The following is a 15,045-nucleotide window of genomic DNA, read 5'->3' on the forward strand; positions in this document are numbered from 1 at the left end:
CGCCGCAGCTCCATTCACAAAGTCCGGGAGCTGCCGGCTGGCTGGCGGGTCGGAGGCTGCCTCCTTTTTCCTCTAGGTCTCCGTTTTATGAATGGGCCTGGCAGCGAGCACCGGGCGCCCTGTTTACTCCTCTCTTTGTGACGTCGGGTTCCCGTGACTGGGTGCGAGGGGGCCGGCGCTCCATTCACGAGCGGGGGTGGGGGCGGGGCGGGGCGGGGAGCTCGCCCGGGGGGGCGGGGCCTGGAGAGGTAGTAATGACTCTTCCCTCCCCCGGGAGAGCCGGCGAGCATTAATAAATCTCTAAGCCGAGGAGGAAACTCTGGCTGGGGCAGTGCGCGCAGCTCCGGCGGGGTGTTGCGTGGAACGGCGGCGCCCGAGCGTCGGTGGCGGCAGGAGCAACCCAGCTAGCAAAACACACTAAAGGCAACAAACCGAGGGGAGCCCTCTCTCCCGTAAACACACTCCCCTCCTCGGCCACTTTCCCCGGGGGCCGCGCGCCTGCCTGCTTTGGAGCCGGAGAAGGCTCGGACTGCTATGTAACGTCGAGGCTGCGGGAGGAGAGGAAGGAAGGGGTGTGGGGAGAAGAAGAGGCTGGGGCCAAGTTTGTGGCCACTTCGACAGGCGCCCTCTTAGCCCTCGCCCGCTCCTTCTTGTAGCCTGGTTGGCCTGGGTGCCCTTGGCCTGCCTTCTCCAGCTCCCCAGCTGCTGCGGTTCCCGGCGACATGGTGACGATGGAGGAACTGCGGGAGATGGACTGCAGCGTGCTCAAAAGGCTCATGAACCGAGATGAGAACGGCGGCGGCGGCGGCGCGGGCGGCAGCGGCAGCCACGGCGCCCTGGGGCTGCTGAGCAGCGGCAAGTGCCTGCTGCTGGACTGCAGACCGTTCCTGGCTCACAGCGCGGGCTACATCCGAGGCTCGGTTAACGTGCGCTGCAATACCATCGTGAGGCGGAGGGCCAAGGGCTCCGTGAGCCTGGAGCAGATTCTGCCGGCCGAGGAAGAAGTGCGCGCCCGCCTGCGCTCTGGCCTCTACTCGGCCGTCATCGTCTACGACGAGCGCAGCCCGCGCGCCGAGAGCCTTCGCGAGGACAGCACCGTGTCGCTGGTCGTGCAGGCGCTGCGCCGTAACGCCGAGCGCACAGACATCTGTCTGCTGAAAGGTAAACGTGGGCGCCCGGGCGCGAGCTGATGGGTAGGTGTGTAAGGGGACTTGGCGGCCTGCGCTCGGCCGGGCATGGGAAGAAGTACCCGAGTGACTTGGGGCTGCGGGGAGTTCCCGTGCGTGTCAGTGTGCGTGGTTTTGAGCCCAAGTCTGGGGTCGGGGGGCGTGCTGGCGTGTTTCTCCAGTCACCTGCAACCCGCATGCTTCCGGGAGTTTAACCGTGTTTGTTGACAAGAACGGTTCTGGCCTGGGTGCTGTGCTGGCGGCGATTCCTCTGCTCAGCCCAGCTTCGAGTGCTGAGAACGCGCTCTTAAGTCCCACAGGGACGAGAGAGGCCTGTTGGTTCGGTGTGACCCCGAGAACCCTAGAGAGGAGTGAAGGAAGGTGAACGCCGAGGTGGGATCTGCCTCGGGAGTTCGTACGCAATCCTGCCTTTGGTAAATGCAGGAAGGAGAATTGGGTTGCAGATCTCGGGAACGTTATCTCGTGTCTCTCGCTGCCCCAACTCAGCTTTTCTGGAAGTCGGCCAACTCCTCCTGCCCTGGGCTAGACCTAGGCTCCTGGAGCAGGGAGGCTGGAGTGTAGTATCGGGGGACACCAGGCCGAACCGCGCCTCCCCTTGCTAATCCCGGCAGCGGAGAATTACCACCTTTTGTTCACACACCATTCTCGACTCTGCTGGCGGCGCGTGCCTGGTTGAAGCGAACCCTGGCCTCCATGGGCGGCCGGAGAGAAGGTGGTCTGTCAAATTGAGAGGTCAGACAGCCCCCCAAAAAGATCGCACACTGTCCCAAGTCGCTGGAGAAGGGGACCGGTGGCTCGCCGCACCTGCTAGCCCGGCGGCTGTGCGGGCCTGGGGCTGCGGAACGGGCGGCGAGCGCGGGGGTCGGGCGCCCCCTGCCGCGCTGCGCCCCTACCTCCGGCCGCCGCATTCCGCGCATTCTTTCGCACGGGGTCGGGTCTTCGCTTTTGAACCCCGGAGGTATTTCGGATCCCCGCCTTCCGAGAGCCGCCCCTTTGCCCTGTCGTGGCTCTTCGTCCCCTCTTCTAGACTTTTCCTCTCGGAATCTGTCCACCGCAAGGAAGGGAGGCCGCGGGGAGAAAGCTTTTCGGAAAAGCACCGGGAAGCGGCTGGGGTGCGGGCGAGCGGAGCTGGCCCGGCGGAACAGCGGGGGGCTTTGTTCTCCGCAGTTGTTTCCTGACCATTTGACCCGTCAGCTGCTGGGGAAACGCTGCTGTTGACCTGAGGCTGAACTGCTAAGGCGATTTTGCTGACTTTTCTTTCTTTTTCCGCGAGGGCCGCCTTTGGCTCCTCCAGGCGAGTCCTAGTCTCTCAGCTCTCGCCCTAAAGCCTTTTAGGAGCCACTGCCGGAAGGCTCGTCCTGGATCCCGCGACCGCCCAGCGGTCCGAGCCGAGCCCCACGCGGTACCCGGAGCCCCGGGTCAGGCGCAGGTCCCGTGCCCTCCGAGGTCCTACTTGGACCCCAGGCTGCGCGTCTGTGCTATTGTTCCCGCCTGCCCGCTCTCCCCGGATCGAGATCGTGAGGGTGGGAGAGGTGAAATTGTGTTGGGGTGGAAGGTACCCTGGGGGAGCCTAGGCTGTCCTCGGTTCCTCAGCCCTTGGAGAGAGAGAGAGAGCCTGGGCGATGCCTTTCTACTCTGGCTTTGGAAGCATCTAAGCCCCACGTGGAGTCAGGGATTGTTTTGTTTTTCTTCCTGGAAGAAATCCGGAGGGGACCGCCCTGGAGCGGCAGCTGTGGGCCTTCGCCCTGAGCCCTTTAAGGCTTCCTTCCGGGGCGCAGGCTCCCGGACCTGGCGCCTAGGAAAGGGAAGCATATTTTTAAGGTTAAATCTCATGGCTCGCGGCGCTCTACCGGTCCTGATTCGGATCCGGAGACCCGGAGGCCAGACCAGTTCTGAGAAACGCTTCAGGGCAAATATTGACGTAAGACCGGCCGGACAGGTGGCCTCTGGGCGAAATGACAGTCCCCTCCCTAATGAGTGGCCAGAAGCCTGGCCCACAGAAAGACATTTCCTTTAAGCGAGGCTTGACTGATCTCTCTGCCTTCCCACCTCCTTCCTGTGTCGTCTGCCCTTATGGGCAGGGAGGATCACCCCTTGCCCCTCAAAAGCCAAAGGCCACTTCCCAGTCCCCTGAGGTAGCGCTCCTCTAGCCCTGGCCACAGGCCTGGACTGCTCTGTTTTCATCTGTTTGGGAACAGCTGCTACCCCAACTTCACCACCACCGCTAGCTAAAAGTTCAACATGCTGCCCTTGGGAGCAAGAGCCTAAAATGAGAGAGTGGGGGGTGCCCCTTGCTCTGTAGAGGTAGCAGAACATCTGTCTGCCAGCCTTAGTTTTATGTCGACGTACATACTGAGCCACAACCTAGTCCCTTCTCTCTGCCCGCTGTTGACCGGCCTTGGTAGAGAGGGCAGCAAGAAAATGTCTGTTGTAGGAAGGAGCAAGGAGCAGTCATGGGAACACACACACACACACACACACACACACACACACACACACACGGGGGGGGGGGGGGGGCACCGCTTGAAAGATGAGGCTTGGTGGGAGAGAATCGTGGCTCAGAGACCTGATAGGAAGCTGGGTAGGTTTGTTCTTAGTTATCAAAGGGGTAATTTGGCTCATCTGGGCAATCGGGGCTGCCTCCTGCTGGTGGAGTGTCCGGGCAGACGGTGGGTAAGTGGGAGGGAGACATGGTGGTGGGTGCCTGCCATCCCTGGGGAGACAAAACAACAGTTTCAGAAATGATGGTCCTTCCTGGCCTAAGCAATCGATCAATTTGTCGTGGTCCACCCCCCCCCCACCTTCTCCCACCCTCCCCCCCCCACCTCCCCCCCCCAACCCCTAGTTAGTTGGCATTAAAAGAAATCTCAGTTTTCCTATTTATTTTGGTCACTTAAAAGGATGATTGCTACCTTTTGTCAGTAGTTAACAGTGGCTTTTCACAAAAAGCAAGGTTGCTAAAAAGCAGGCATTAAGCTTTGTTAGTCTTGTCCATTTGCTGCTGTTGATCAAGTTTTGCTTAAAGCAGTTAACTAGAATCTTTTGTTTCTTTTATGCTAATAAAAGTCGTGAGGAGTACTTACTTAAAAATCCTGTAAGGCATTTTAGGGACAGTTTCTAAAACTTTTGTTTTTTAGATTTTTTTTTAATCTCAGTATACCTCTTTCAGATTCTCCCCCTCCATAAATGTTTAGGTTGGAGTTTTAGAAAGCCTGGCTTTTAAAAGATGAAAGAAATTTCTTACCCTAATAGTAATAATTCTTTACTACCCCAGTACCCTCAATGACACAGTCATTCATCTGTTACACACACACACACACACACACACACACACACACACACACACACTGATTTTAGCCTGGTATGGTGAGTGCCTATGATTTCGGTAACCTGAGGCCGAGGCAACTGGATTACAAATTCTCGACTAGCCTGCTCCACACACGGGACAGACCTTCTTCGAACAGTTTCATCTTTCCTCCCCTCCAGAATTTACCTCATGGTCTCAGTTCTTATACAAACCTCATTGAAAAATTCTCCAGGGGGCTGTTTTGAGCAACTGGGATAGTCATCTAGACATTCTACTTTTCCCTCTTGGTTAAAACTCACCTGCTCTCAGGTCTTTGACCTGATCCTGACTTGAGGGGGGGAGGGAAGGGAGGGAGGGGCTGCCGATCATCCAGGACCTCTGCTGATGCCCTGCTCTTTCTCCAGCTTCCCCAGTGCCCCCCGCCCCAGGGCATAGCTCAGGGTTTTGCCTACATGTCCCAGACGGAGAATGACTGGCCTTTTCTGTTTGTAAATATAACACAGTGTCCCAGAGAGGAAAAATGGGAAGTGTTAGAATTATAAAACTGATAGGACGTAAGCAAGAATTCCAAGCCTCAGTGGCATTGGCTACACAGCACAAATGACTTGCAGGTGAGCTGGATGTTTGCAGCTAACAAAAGTAACTAAAGACGGGCAGAGGTGTCCATGAGTTTCTCCTTGATTCTTCTGTTTTTTTTTTTCCAGACAGGGTTTCTCTGTGTAGTTTTGGTGCCTGTCCTGGATCTCACTCTGTAGCCCAGGCTGGCCTTGAAAACTCACAGAGATCCGCCTGGCTCTGCCTCCCGAGTGCTGGGATTAAAGGTGTGTGCCACCACTGCCCGGCTCCCCTTGATTCTTAAGCTCATCAGAGCTTCTTATCTTGTAGGGAAAGCTAGTCCTTAAAGAGCCAAGAAGTTCCTTTAGACACTCAGAACCTGCAAAAGGGGATAGCTATTTTCCTTCCTGAGAGAGTTCCTGGCAGAGGGAACATGGCCGGAAGACAAGTCTCTCTGTAACAGGCCAGCCTGCTGGACGTAGCAGATAGTGTGGGAGGACAGGGAAGGACTGCAGGGAAGAACTATCTCCCAAGCGAGGCCTTAGGGGGTTCAGCCAGCTGGCCTGGGAAGGACAGGCTCTCTGAATTGGGAACCACAAGGTCAGAAGCCCCCTTCAGCAGGGATTGTCTGAAGACTGCTCAGTTAAAGTGAGGTTCCCAAAGGCACATGACCTTGAGACAACCTAGACTTCCTTTCTGGGCCAGAGCAAGACGGGAGCTCAGGTGGTATTCTGAATATTGATTGACAGGATGATAGGAGAAAGTGGCAGCCTCATTAAGATCCACGGCTATAGTCAGCACCACAGCCACTCCCCTCTAGGAACCCTATTATGGTGGTATTACCAGCACCCGTCAGCTGGCCCTTACAAAGCACTTTCACGTGTGTTAGCTCCATTACTGCAGAGCCCGGCAGCCAACTAGAGTGGAGAATTTATGGCTAGGAGGCCCTTGTGTTCATGATTTATACTCTGAAATGCTTGCTATGAGTGTGAAAGAATTAGTTAGGAAGGCCATGGGGCTACCTACCTCAAGCAAGCCCTGTGGAGGGCCATGCCTACTTCTCCATTCCTGATTTACAGGTTGAAAAATAATAAGCAGGGGAAATAAGTTCTTTATTTGATTTTTTCCCCCCGTCAGTGCTAGGAACCAACCTGTTATTTCACATGTGCTTAGTAAGCACTCCGCCACTGAACTACACCCCCCAGCCTTAGGAAGTATACTCCTTAAATAAAGACCTTTAAGACATCTGTGAGGCAGTTATATTCAACAGGACACAGGAAAAACAGGTTGAAATTCGTTGGCATATGTTACGAAATTTTATTCAGCAGATGCCCAATACTTCAGAGATGGCCAGACTGACTAGGTGTCATGCTTGGCTTCTGCTTTCTGTGGATGTGTGCAGGAGGTGTAGGGAAAGGAAAGCCTGGCCCTTTTGTGTATGGTGGAGTCAGTTTTGGGTAAAACCGGCTCTTTACTACAAGATAGTGGCCATATGGTACTTGTACGAAGATGGGGTTCTCTAAGAGGGCCTGACGGGAAAATGTTTTCAGACTTCTTTCCCTACACACTGTAAGAAATAACACTGCTCTGGGGATGGTGGCTCATATGTAATCCCAGCACTTGGGGAGTGGGAAGTCTGAGGCAGGAAGGTTGCCGTGAGTTCGAGACCAGCCTGGGCTACAGAGTGGGACCCTGTCCCAATAAAACCAGAGCCATTAAATTTACATCGTGATCAAGAAGAGGGTTACAATGTACCCCGGTGGACATTCCATAAACTGACACACTTTAAAAATGCAACACATTCTGCTACTCAAGTTTTGCTTCTTTGAAGTGTGGATCATTTTCTCTAATGCTCACCGGAAACACCTGGGTCTTGTCTGGGCCAGGAGCAAAGGTGTCAGCATTAAGTACTCTTTCGGATCTCTGTGTGTACGTGAGAAGTCTTATAGCCCATCTGGGGTAGCCAGCAGAGTTCCCAAGGGAAAAAAGCCAGTATGAATGGACAGCAAAGGCTCCTGATAAGTCTGGCATTAAGGATGGCCCCTGCCCTAAACCTTCCCCGGGTGGCTTTCTTGTCTCTTCTATGTGTAACCCTGCAGCTCTTCATGATCTCCACAGGGCCGCTTGGCACATAGGATGTGTACCTTTTGTTTGGAGTATCCAGTTTTTAGGAATTCAGGTGTCATCTAAAAGGCTTAACAGGCATGGCCACGGGAGGCAAGGACTTCATGGTTTCTTCCTCCTGGGAAGTGATAACTCACTTGGACTTGCCCTTCTGCACAGCCCTCACTCTGTCCTCAAACAGCCCACAGCTCCCCAAAGCCAGCAGCTCCTCTCCCAAGGTGCCTCTGCCAGGCAGGCAAAATCAGTGTGCCAGGAACTTCCTGCCGGGGGAGATTAATAATCACTTCTTACTGACTCGGAGCCGGGAGGCCTGGGCAGGTTAGAGGATGGCCGGTAGTAGGGTGCACAGCAGATGTGACCTGTCTGCAGAGCCTGTGTCCTTTCTGGATCTTCAGGCTGGCTGGACCCTGTACCCTTTCCGTGATGGGGAGTACCATCTGGAGGGTCCTGCTATTGAGCCTTGGGATCTGGGTTCCAGTGGTCAGACCCACCCTTTATTTTTAGCTGAGGCTAGACGAGCCTGGATACTGGGTGGGAAGCTTTTTGGATACTGGGTGGGAAGCTTTTTGCCAGGAACCATTGGTAACTTCACTCTTTAAAAAATAATTTTTTTTGATTGCTTAAATGGATATTAATAGACAAAGAGATCGTTAATTTGAAGTCTTACAGAAGTACACAGAGGGATAAATGGCCTTTATTAATGGAGGTGTTTAGCCAGTCTTCTCTCCCTAATGGGGCGGGGGGCATGGGCCTACGTTTCTTGGCAGAGACCAAGGGCCTTTGGTGACAGACCTCAGATTCTCATCTCTACTCCTTCTGGGTTACTTTAAGATGAAGGGTTTCTGACGGGAGGTGGAGGGGGCCCTGCCTCTTGGGTGCTATGGCCACTGAGGCCACCAACACATTCTTAGCTGGCAGAAGCAGGTCTGCAGGCTTCCCCCTCTGGAGGCTGGTCACGGTGACTCAGCAGGAAGAACTCCGACCACAGAGATATCCTTTTATATCCGGAGGGAGTGAGCAGAGGGCAAGCCAAAGCCTCCGGTCAGAGAGGAAAAAAATGGGTGCCCTGCTTCTGAAACCCCTGTGATGTGGCTGAGAGAGTTCTCCTTTCTCTCAGAAGCAGCAGGAAGCAGTTTTCTAGGGTTGGAATTTAGGAGCCAAGCATTTGACTAACCGGTCACATGTCAGCCCATGGGTAGTCACTGTCAACGGCTGGAGGACATAATGCCAGAGGTGCCTTCTTGCAGCAGGGCCAGGCACAGGGAAGGAGCTAACCACTGTGAGACCGCCTCCCATTTCAGCCAGCTGTATGGGTCTGTCCCGACATGCAGGCTGTATTGAAGTGGTATAGTTTCTGGTCCTGGAGGTCACTAGAACATGAGAGCTACACTTTGTTCTAACCTACGCCTGCCCCCAGGCTCTTGTGGGACAGCCCCCAGCTGTCCCAGATAACTGGTGCTACCTTTTTGTTACAAAACCTTTCCTTCTGCAGAAGATGCCTCGATAAACTTTGCAGGGTTCGTCCACACTCGGGTCAGAAAAATCCCTTCTTGCCCCTAACCTGTGTAGCAGGGGGGTTTGTGTGATGGAAACGTGTTTCCTTTTGTTTGTGGCCCTTTTGGTAGAGACAGCGCAGTTGGTATCTGCTCCGACTCTGAGGGGACTCAGAAGGGATCGTGTCAAGTTATTTTTAGTTGCTCCCCTCACCCCGCCCCCATTCCTTCTCACATCAGAAAGGGCTGACGCTGGTGATACCAGATGGGAATCCTCACCCAGGCAGGGCACCACTGGCTGTCCGCCTAAGTGTCCATGGGTCCCTCGTTGTACGTGGTACTCTAGAAAGTCCCTCTGGCATATCGTTGTACATCTTCCTTTGTGTATTTTTAATCTCAAATTGAAGGCTCTGTCCATAAAGCATTAACGAAATCCCCAGCATCCTTCCATCCTCCATATTTATGGTCCTCTGACCAAACAAACCTCTTTGAGAAATGCTCTGCAGCCGTTATCTCTAGACCCACAGCGCCACCTAGTGGCACACGCCGAGCCAACAGTTCTCCTTGTTCTTGCTACCTACTGGCTCTGGCTCTACTAACCTGAACCACTTTTCTCCTTTAAAGGTGGCTACGAGAGGTTTTCTTCCGAGTACCCAGAGTTCTGCTCCAAAACCAAGACCCTGGCAGCCATCCCACCACCTGTGCCCCCTAGTGCCACTGAGTCCTTGGACCTGGGCTGCAGCTCCTGTGGGACCCCATTACACGACCAGGTAGGTGTAGTGGGACCCTGGGCAGAGTTCAAGTCTGGCAGTGCAGGAGAACACGAAGGAACTTTCTTTTGAGAGTTCTGAGTTTCAAGCTTCAAACACAACTCCTTGATTTGAAGACAGCATGGTGAACCCTGAGTATCATGGTGGGATTCTAGGTCAGGTGTATTTATTGCTAGGAATCATTTCTTTTCTCTCTCTCTTATTATCCCCAGTTAAGAAGAAAAAAAAAAAAAAGATACTTCTGGTTTAGCCTCTATTTTGTTTTGTTTTTGTTTTGAGACAGGGTCTCCCTTTGTAGCTCAGGCTACCTTTGGAATTATTATTGTGCTCCAGCTCCCTGGTACTGGGATTATAGGCATGTACCCAGCATGTCTGGCTTCTAGACCCCAGAAGTATGAGCTGGACAAGAGGAAAGGCCTACTTGGGCCCATCTTAGAGGGATCTTGAGAATATCATTCTGGAAAGGATGAGGCCTTGGGGTAATTGCTGGGCTCCCATGTTAGCCAGGCTCTCCCTCATTTACCAGCAAGTTATAAAATACCAGTGGACTCAGAGTGCCAGCCTTGCTCCTTAAAAAAGTCAGCTTGAGCCATTTCACTTCCTTCAAGCCCATGCCCATCCACCCTTCAGTCAGATGGAGTCCACCATTTCTGCCCATAAATCTTATCACATGTTTAGGGCATCACACCTGCCATGATCTCTCCTCTTATCATCTGAGACATCTTGTCTCTGATGTGCTAATTGTAGACACAGCAGCCCAAACAGATCCCTAAACCCCATGACATAATGGCTTAATGATCTATTAGCAGGGTTGCTGTGGATATTGCTCTGTATAAATAAAATGCTGATTGGCCAGTAGTCAGGCAGGAAGTATAGGCAGGACAAGCAGAGAAGAGAATTGTGGGAACAGGAAGGCTGAGTCAGGAGATGCTGCCAGCCGCTGCCATGAGTACCAACATGTAAGATACTGATAAGCCACGAGCCATGTGGCAAGGTATAGATTTATAGAAATGGGTTAATTTAAGATAGAAGAACTAGATAACAAGAAGCCTGCCGTGGCCATACAGTTTGTAAGCAATATAAGTCTCTGTGTGTTTAATTGGTTGGGTCTAAGCAGCTGCGGGACTGGCAGGTGAGAGAGATTTGTCCTGACCGTGGGCCAGGAAGGACTGAAGAAAACTTCAGCTACACAGGGTAAACTCCCAGTGTGGCTGAGTGTGCCGCATGCATGGTCACTGTATTGCCTCAGTTGTCATGGGAAGGGGTGGTGTGGACTTGACCATACCTTGCCCACTGGAGTCCCACTGAACCCAGGCCTGGAAGGAAGAGGCAGAAAAGCTCTACCTATCATCAGGTCTACCTATCATCAGGTTTCTTCCCCAGGCCCCAGGAAGCCCCGTGGGTTGTCTTACCGTTTCTAGAGCTCCAGTACTTCAGCCATCGTCCTGGTTGCTGGACCCTCGTGTTTTACTGAGGTCTTCTTTATGTTTCTCCTCGGTGCAGGGGGGTCCCGTGGAGATCCTGCCTTTCCTCTACCTCGGCAGTGCCTACCATGCTGCCCGCAGAGACATGCTTGACGCCCTGGGGATCACAGCCCTGCTCAATGTCTCCTCGGACTGTCCCAACCACTTTGAAGGACATTTCCAGTACAAGTGCATCCCCGTAGAAGACAACCACAAGGCTGATATTAGCTCCTGGTTCATGGAAGCCATCGAGTACATCGGTAGGCTGCATGCCCACCCTCAGGGTAGTGAGGGGGAACCCCAGGGAACGGTGGGTGGGGACTTCAGGTATTACGTGCAGGCTAGGACAGTCCCCTTATGTTGCCGCCATAGCCATCTGCAAATATGTGATACAAAGCAGCTTAAGGGAGGAATGGACTCTGGCGTGCAGTTTAAGACGGGGTAGTCCGTCACAGCGGGGACGACCTGGTGCCAGGAGAGTATGAAGCTGTCACATGACACGGGCAGTCAGGAAGCAGTGAGCATGGGAAGTAGGGCCAGGTTCTCAGACCTCAAGGCCCGCCCCTAGTTCGCCCATTTTTTTTCAGCATGGCCACCCCTCCCAGGAGGTCTCAGGGCACACAACCAGCAGCGCTCAGTACACGAGCCTGTGGGGATTCCAACCAATAGACCAGCCTTCACCAGAAAGGCCCCCGGCCTGCCTGTGGGGACTTGTGTGTGGTGGGGATTGGGAGCCATAAGCCATGCCCGGCTGGAGAACCAGTCACCCCGTTGCATGGCTCCACATGTGTGCAAAGTAAAGATGTTTGTGTGGAGAGGAAGACGAAAGGAGCTTTGAGTCACTCTTCTCTTTCATCCAACTGGCGCTGCCATGTGACTTCCCTGGTTTTCGAGACAGGGTTTCTCTGTGTCGCTTTGGTGCCTGTCCCGGAACTCACCCTGTAGACCAGGCTGGCCTCGAACTCGCAGAGATCCGCCTGGCTCTGCCTCCCGAGTGCTGGGATTAAAGGCGTGCGCCACCACCGCCCGGCTGGGTGTGTGCTTTAAAAATACGTTTTATTGTTGAGCCTAGAAAATACTATCGACTGAGTGGGTCCTCAGTCTAGCTAGCACGGCCGCCCCGTTCCCTAGGCGTGCCCCTCATCCTTCGGTCCGTCTTGTCTTCCCCACTCCCATGTCTTAGCTTCTGCCACACGCGCTGCCAGTCTGCCGAGGGCCCTAACCGTGTCACGCTCGCTCTCTGCCCCAGATGCCGTGAAGGACTGCCGAGGGCGAGTGCTGGTCCACTGCCAGGCGGGCATCTCCAGGTCAGCCACCATCTGCCTGGCCTACCTGATGATGAAGAAACGCGTGAGGCTGGAGGAAGCCTTCGAGTTCGTCAAGCAGCGCAGGAGCATCATCTCGCCCAACTTCAGCTTCATGGGGCAGCTGCTGCAGTTCGAATCCCAGGTGCTCACCACCACGTCGTCGTCGTGCGCGGCGGAGGCGGCCAGCCCTTCGGGGCCCCTGCGGGAGAGGGGCAAGACCACGCCCACGCCCACGTCGCAGTTCGTCTTCAGCTTCCCCGTGTCTGTGGGTGTGCACTCGGCCCCCAGCAGCCTGCCCTACTTGCACAGCCCCATCACCACGTCCCCCAGCTGTTAGGGCTAGCCTCGGGAACACTAAGTCGTCCAGGGTTGGCCCCCCCCCCCCCCGCCCCCGCCAGCCAGGGTTGGACAAGCCACACCGTGGGCAGCAAGTAAGGGACTGACCGGTGGGGTGGGGGGGCCACGTGACCACGCTCCGTCCTCATCCATTTCTCCTTGGCTAACCAACCACAGGGCCAGCTAGAATGGCAATAACGACTTCGAATACACCTTAAAAGCAAACAAACAAAACACTCCAACCTAGAGCAATAACGGCAGCGTCCGCGCCAGGGAAGACTGGTTTATGTGTTGGTTTTACTTTGCAGGTAGATATTTACCTCATTTTTTTTTTTTTTTTTTTTTTTAAGCAGTAAGGCTTGAAGTTATGAAGCCCACAGATCCTGGCAAATGTGCTCAACCAATTTTTATTAAGTAGAGAGGGGAAGAGGAGGAAACAAGTTTTTGCCGGAAGTGCCTGGCTGTGCGCTTATTCTAATATTGTCTTCACAGGAATTTTGTGCTAGGTACTTCTAGGCCACAGTATTCCCTTCTGATTAGTCGTCAACTGAATATTTATGCTGAATGAGAACTTCTTTAAGATGTGTGAGCAGGAGCCTGGTGATGTGGATTTGGAGTGTATTTCTGTTGAGGGTCACACAGTAGAGCACAGAAACGCACAGGCTGAGGGAGTGGTTGGTGTCTGGGTTTCAACATGGTCGCCATCCTGCATTATTGCCACCAAGAAACAAGCAGGGTGATATGCAAGGAAAAGGGTCTGTGGTTGGTCACTATGACAGCTGATTCCTGGACACACTGACCCAGGCACACACCCTCTTCTCTCCAGTGACCCATTTGGTGGTGGCTAGAGCGTTTTCTTCCAGCTTGCCTAGGATTTGGATATTGTCTGACAAATGCCATATTTTAAGAGGTGCTCCTGGAAAACTGGGTGCCATTCAGATTTTCCTACAGTGAGTCATTTGGCGAGGCCCCGATCAAAGCCAGCTCACTAAAGATGAACTAAAAAAAAACAAAAAAAAAAAAAAACGAATCTTTTTGTAAAGTTGAAGTGTACCATCCTCTCTCTCTTGGATAAATTGGAGTTTTCAGTTTTAGGCATTTACTTGAAGTATACCAAGAAATTCTTGTTATTAAATCCCTGTTTGACAAGTGAATACTTACTTTCAAAAGCCCTCTTGAATAAAAAGATAAGTGTTGGCCATGACTCGGGGCTCCTTAAAGTATGGAAGGGTGAGAGTACCAGTTGTGGGGACCGGCTGCCGGCTCCTGTGAAATGCATCCTGGGTGACTTAGCCTTTTTGGAGTCTGACTGGGTTAAGGCCATATTTAAGGAGCCTTTCCAAATGGAGGAATGGCTTTGGAGGAATAAGTGTGTTTTCTATGGGGAAGGCTTGGGGTGGGGGAGGGGACATGTTCCATCTGTAGTACTGGGGAAACAGTAGTGTGGGGTGCCAGATTAGAGGTCACTGAAGACGTGTCAGGAACGAGAGCATGGTTTCTCCCCCTTTTGAGAGTCTAGATCTCTGTGAACATTCTTGATCACACATAAATAACTTTAAGCTTCAATGTCTCAATCACGGTGGAATGCTCTTCTCATCCAACATCCCAGCTAGCCCGGGTTCATTACATTTCCTTCTGTGAGCTGTGAACCTGTGTTGGCATGACTTGTATTGGTGGCCTGTGTCAAACTCTGCCTTTGGGTGAGTCTGGAGTCCTCACTTCCTGTTTGTAGAAAAAGGAGCGGTGCCCTGTTTCCCTGACGCTGCTGCCTGGCTGAAGGCATGAAGGGGCTGAGCTCCCAGATGTTTGACCCATCAGAGATGGTGGACCCTAGTTGGATGGTCCTACATTTCCCCCTGCTTCCTGGCAGCTGCTTCAGGTTTGCTGAAGGATTAGATTAGGTGAGTTCTATAGCTAGACAAGTCCTGGGTTCCAAGAATGTAAGGGCTTCTGGGGGGCAGATAGGTAGCTTTTAGACTACATTCACTTTTTATATGAGTGTGTTTGCCAAATGTGGCCTAGTTCCCAGACTGGATCCCAACCACACAGGCAGTGGGAGCTCCAGATGTCCGTCCCCTGCTTCCTAATTCAAGCCTTCTATGACAATGTCAAGGGGCTATTTATAAAGTCATTTTCTTTGTACTTGATAACAGCATGAGACCCAGAACTCTTAGAAAGAAAGTAGGACATTGGTTTGATTGAAAAAAAAAAAAGGGAGGGGACCTTAAAAAACTGTTATTCTCTCCCCAGCAGCCTCTTTGATGGCTTGGAATAGCTCTAATGAAGACCCTGTCCCAGGGTCATTCCAAATGGTTAGTTTCAAAAGACAGCATCCCGTCCATGAACTGATTTCTGGTGATGGGGCATTTTTGGAATGGCAGAAAGCCATTGAGTATTGGTCAGAATGAGGAACACACCCAGTTCTCCCCAGGGGTCTTGTCTCATCCATGGGTGTTTGTGGGGGAGTCTGAAGGTTGAAGTCCATGTGAGCAGGTGGCTAGCA

At 52.9% G+C, this 15,045-nt stretch overlaps 1 protein-coding gene across 2 annotated transcripts; it reads left to right on the plus strand.

The window, feature by feature from the left end:
- Positions 1-221: 221 nt before the first annotated feature.
- On the plus strand, positions 222-13,746 carry Dusp4 (dual specificity phosphatase 4). 2 transcript variants are annotated; one of them, XM_059244578.1, is made up of 5 exons: positions 222-1,161; positions 9,291-9,436; positions 10,940-11,159; positions 12,149-12,348; positions 12,896-13,746. In XM_059244578.1, the coding sequence occupies exons 1-5, from the start codon at positions 723-725 to the stop codon at positions 12,896-12,898; spliced, it is 1,008 nt and encodes a 335-aa protein (XP_059100561.1). In that variant the 5' UTR covers positions 222-722; the 3' UTR covers positions 12,899-13,746. The 2 variants fall into 2 exon arrangements, with proteins under 2 accessions (XP_059100561.1, XP_059100559.1); XM_059244576.1 differs by lacking the exon at positions 12,896-13,746 and having other exon boundaries at positions 12,149-12,561.
- Positions 13,747-15,045: the final 1,299 nt, after the last annotated feature.

This window comes from Peromyscus eremicus, chromosome 17, assembly GCF_949786415.1.
Source record: "Peromyscus eremicus chromosome 17, PerEre_H2_v1, whole genome shotgun sequence".
NCBI classification, from domain to species: domain Eukaryota; kingdom Metazoa; phylum Chordata; class Mammalia; order Rodentia; family Cricetidae; genus Peromyscus; species Peromyscus eremicus.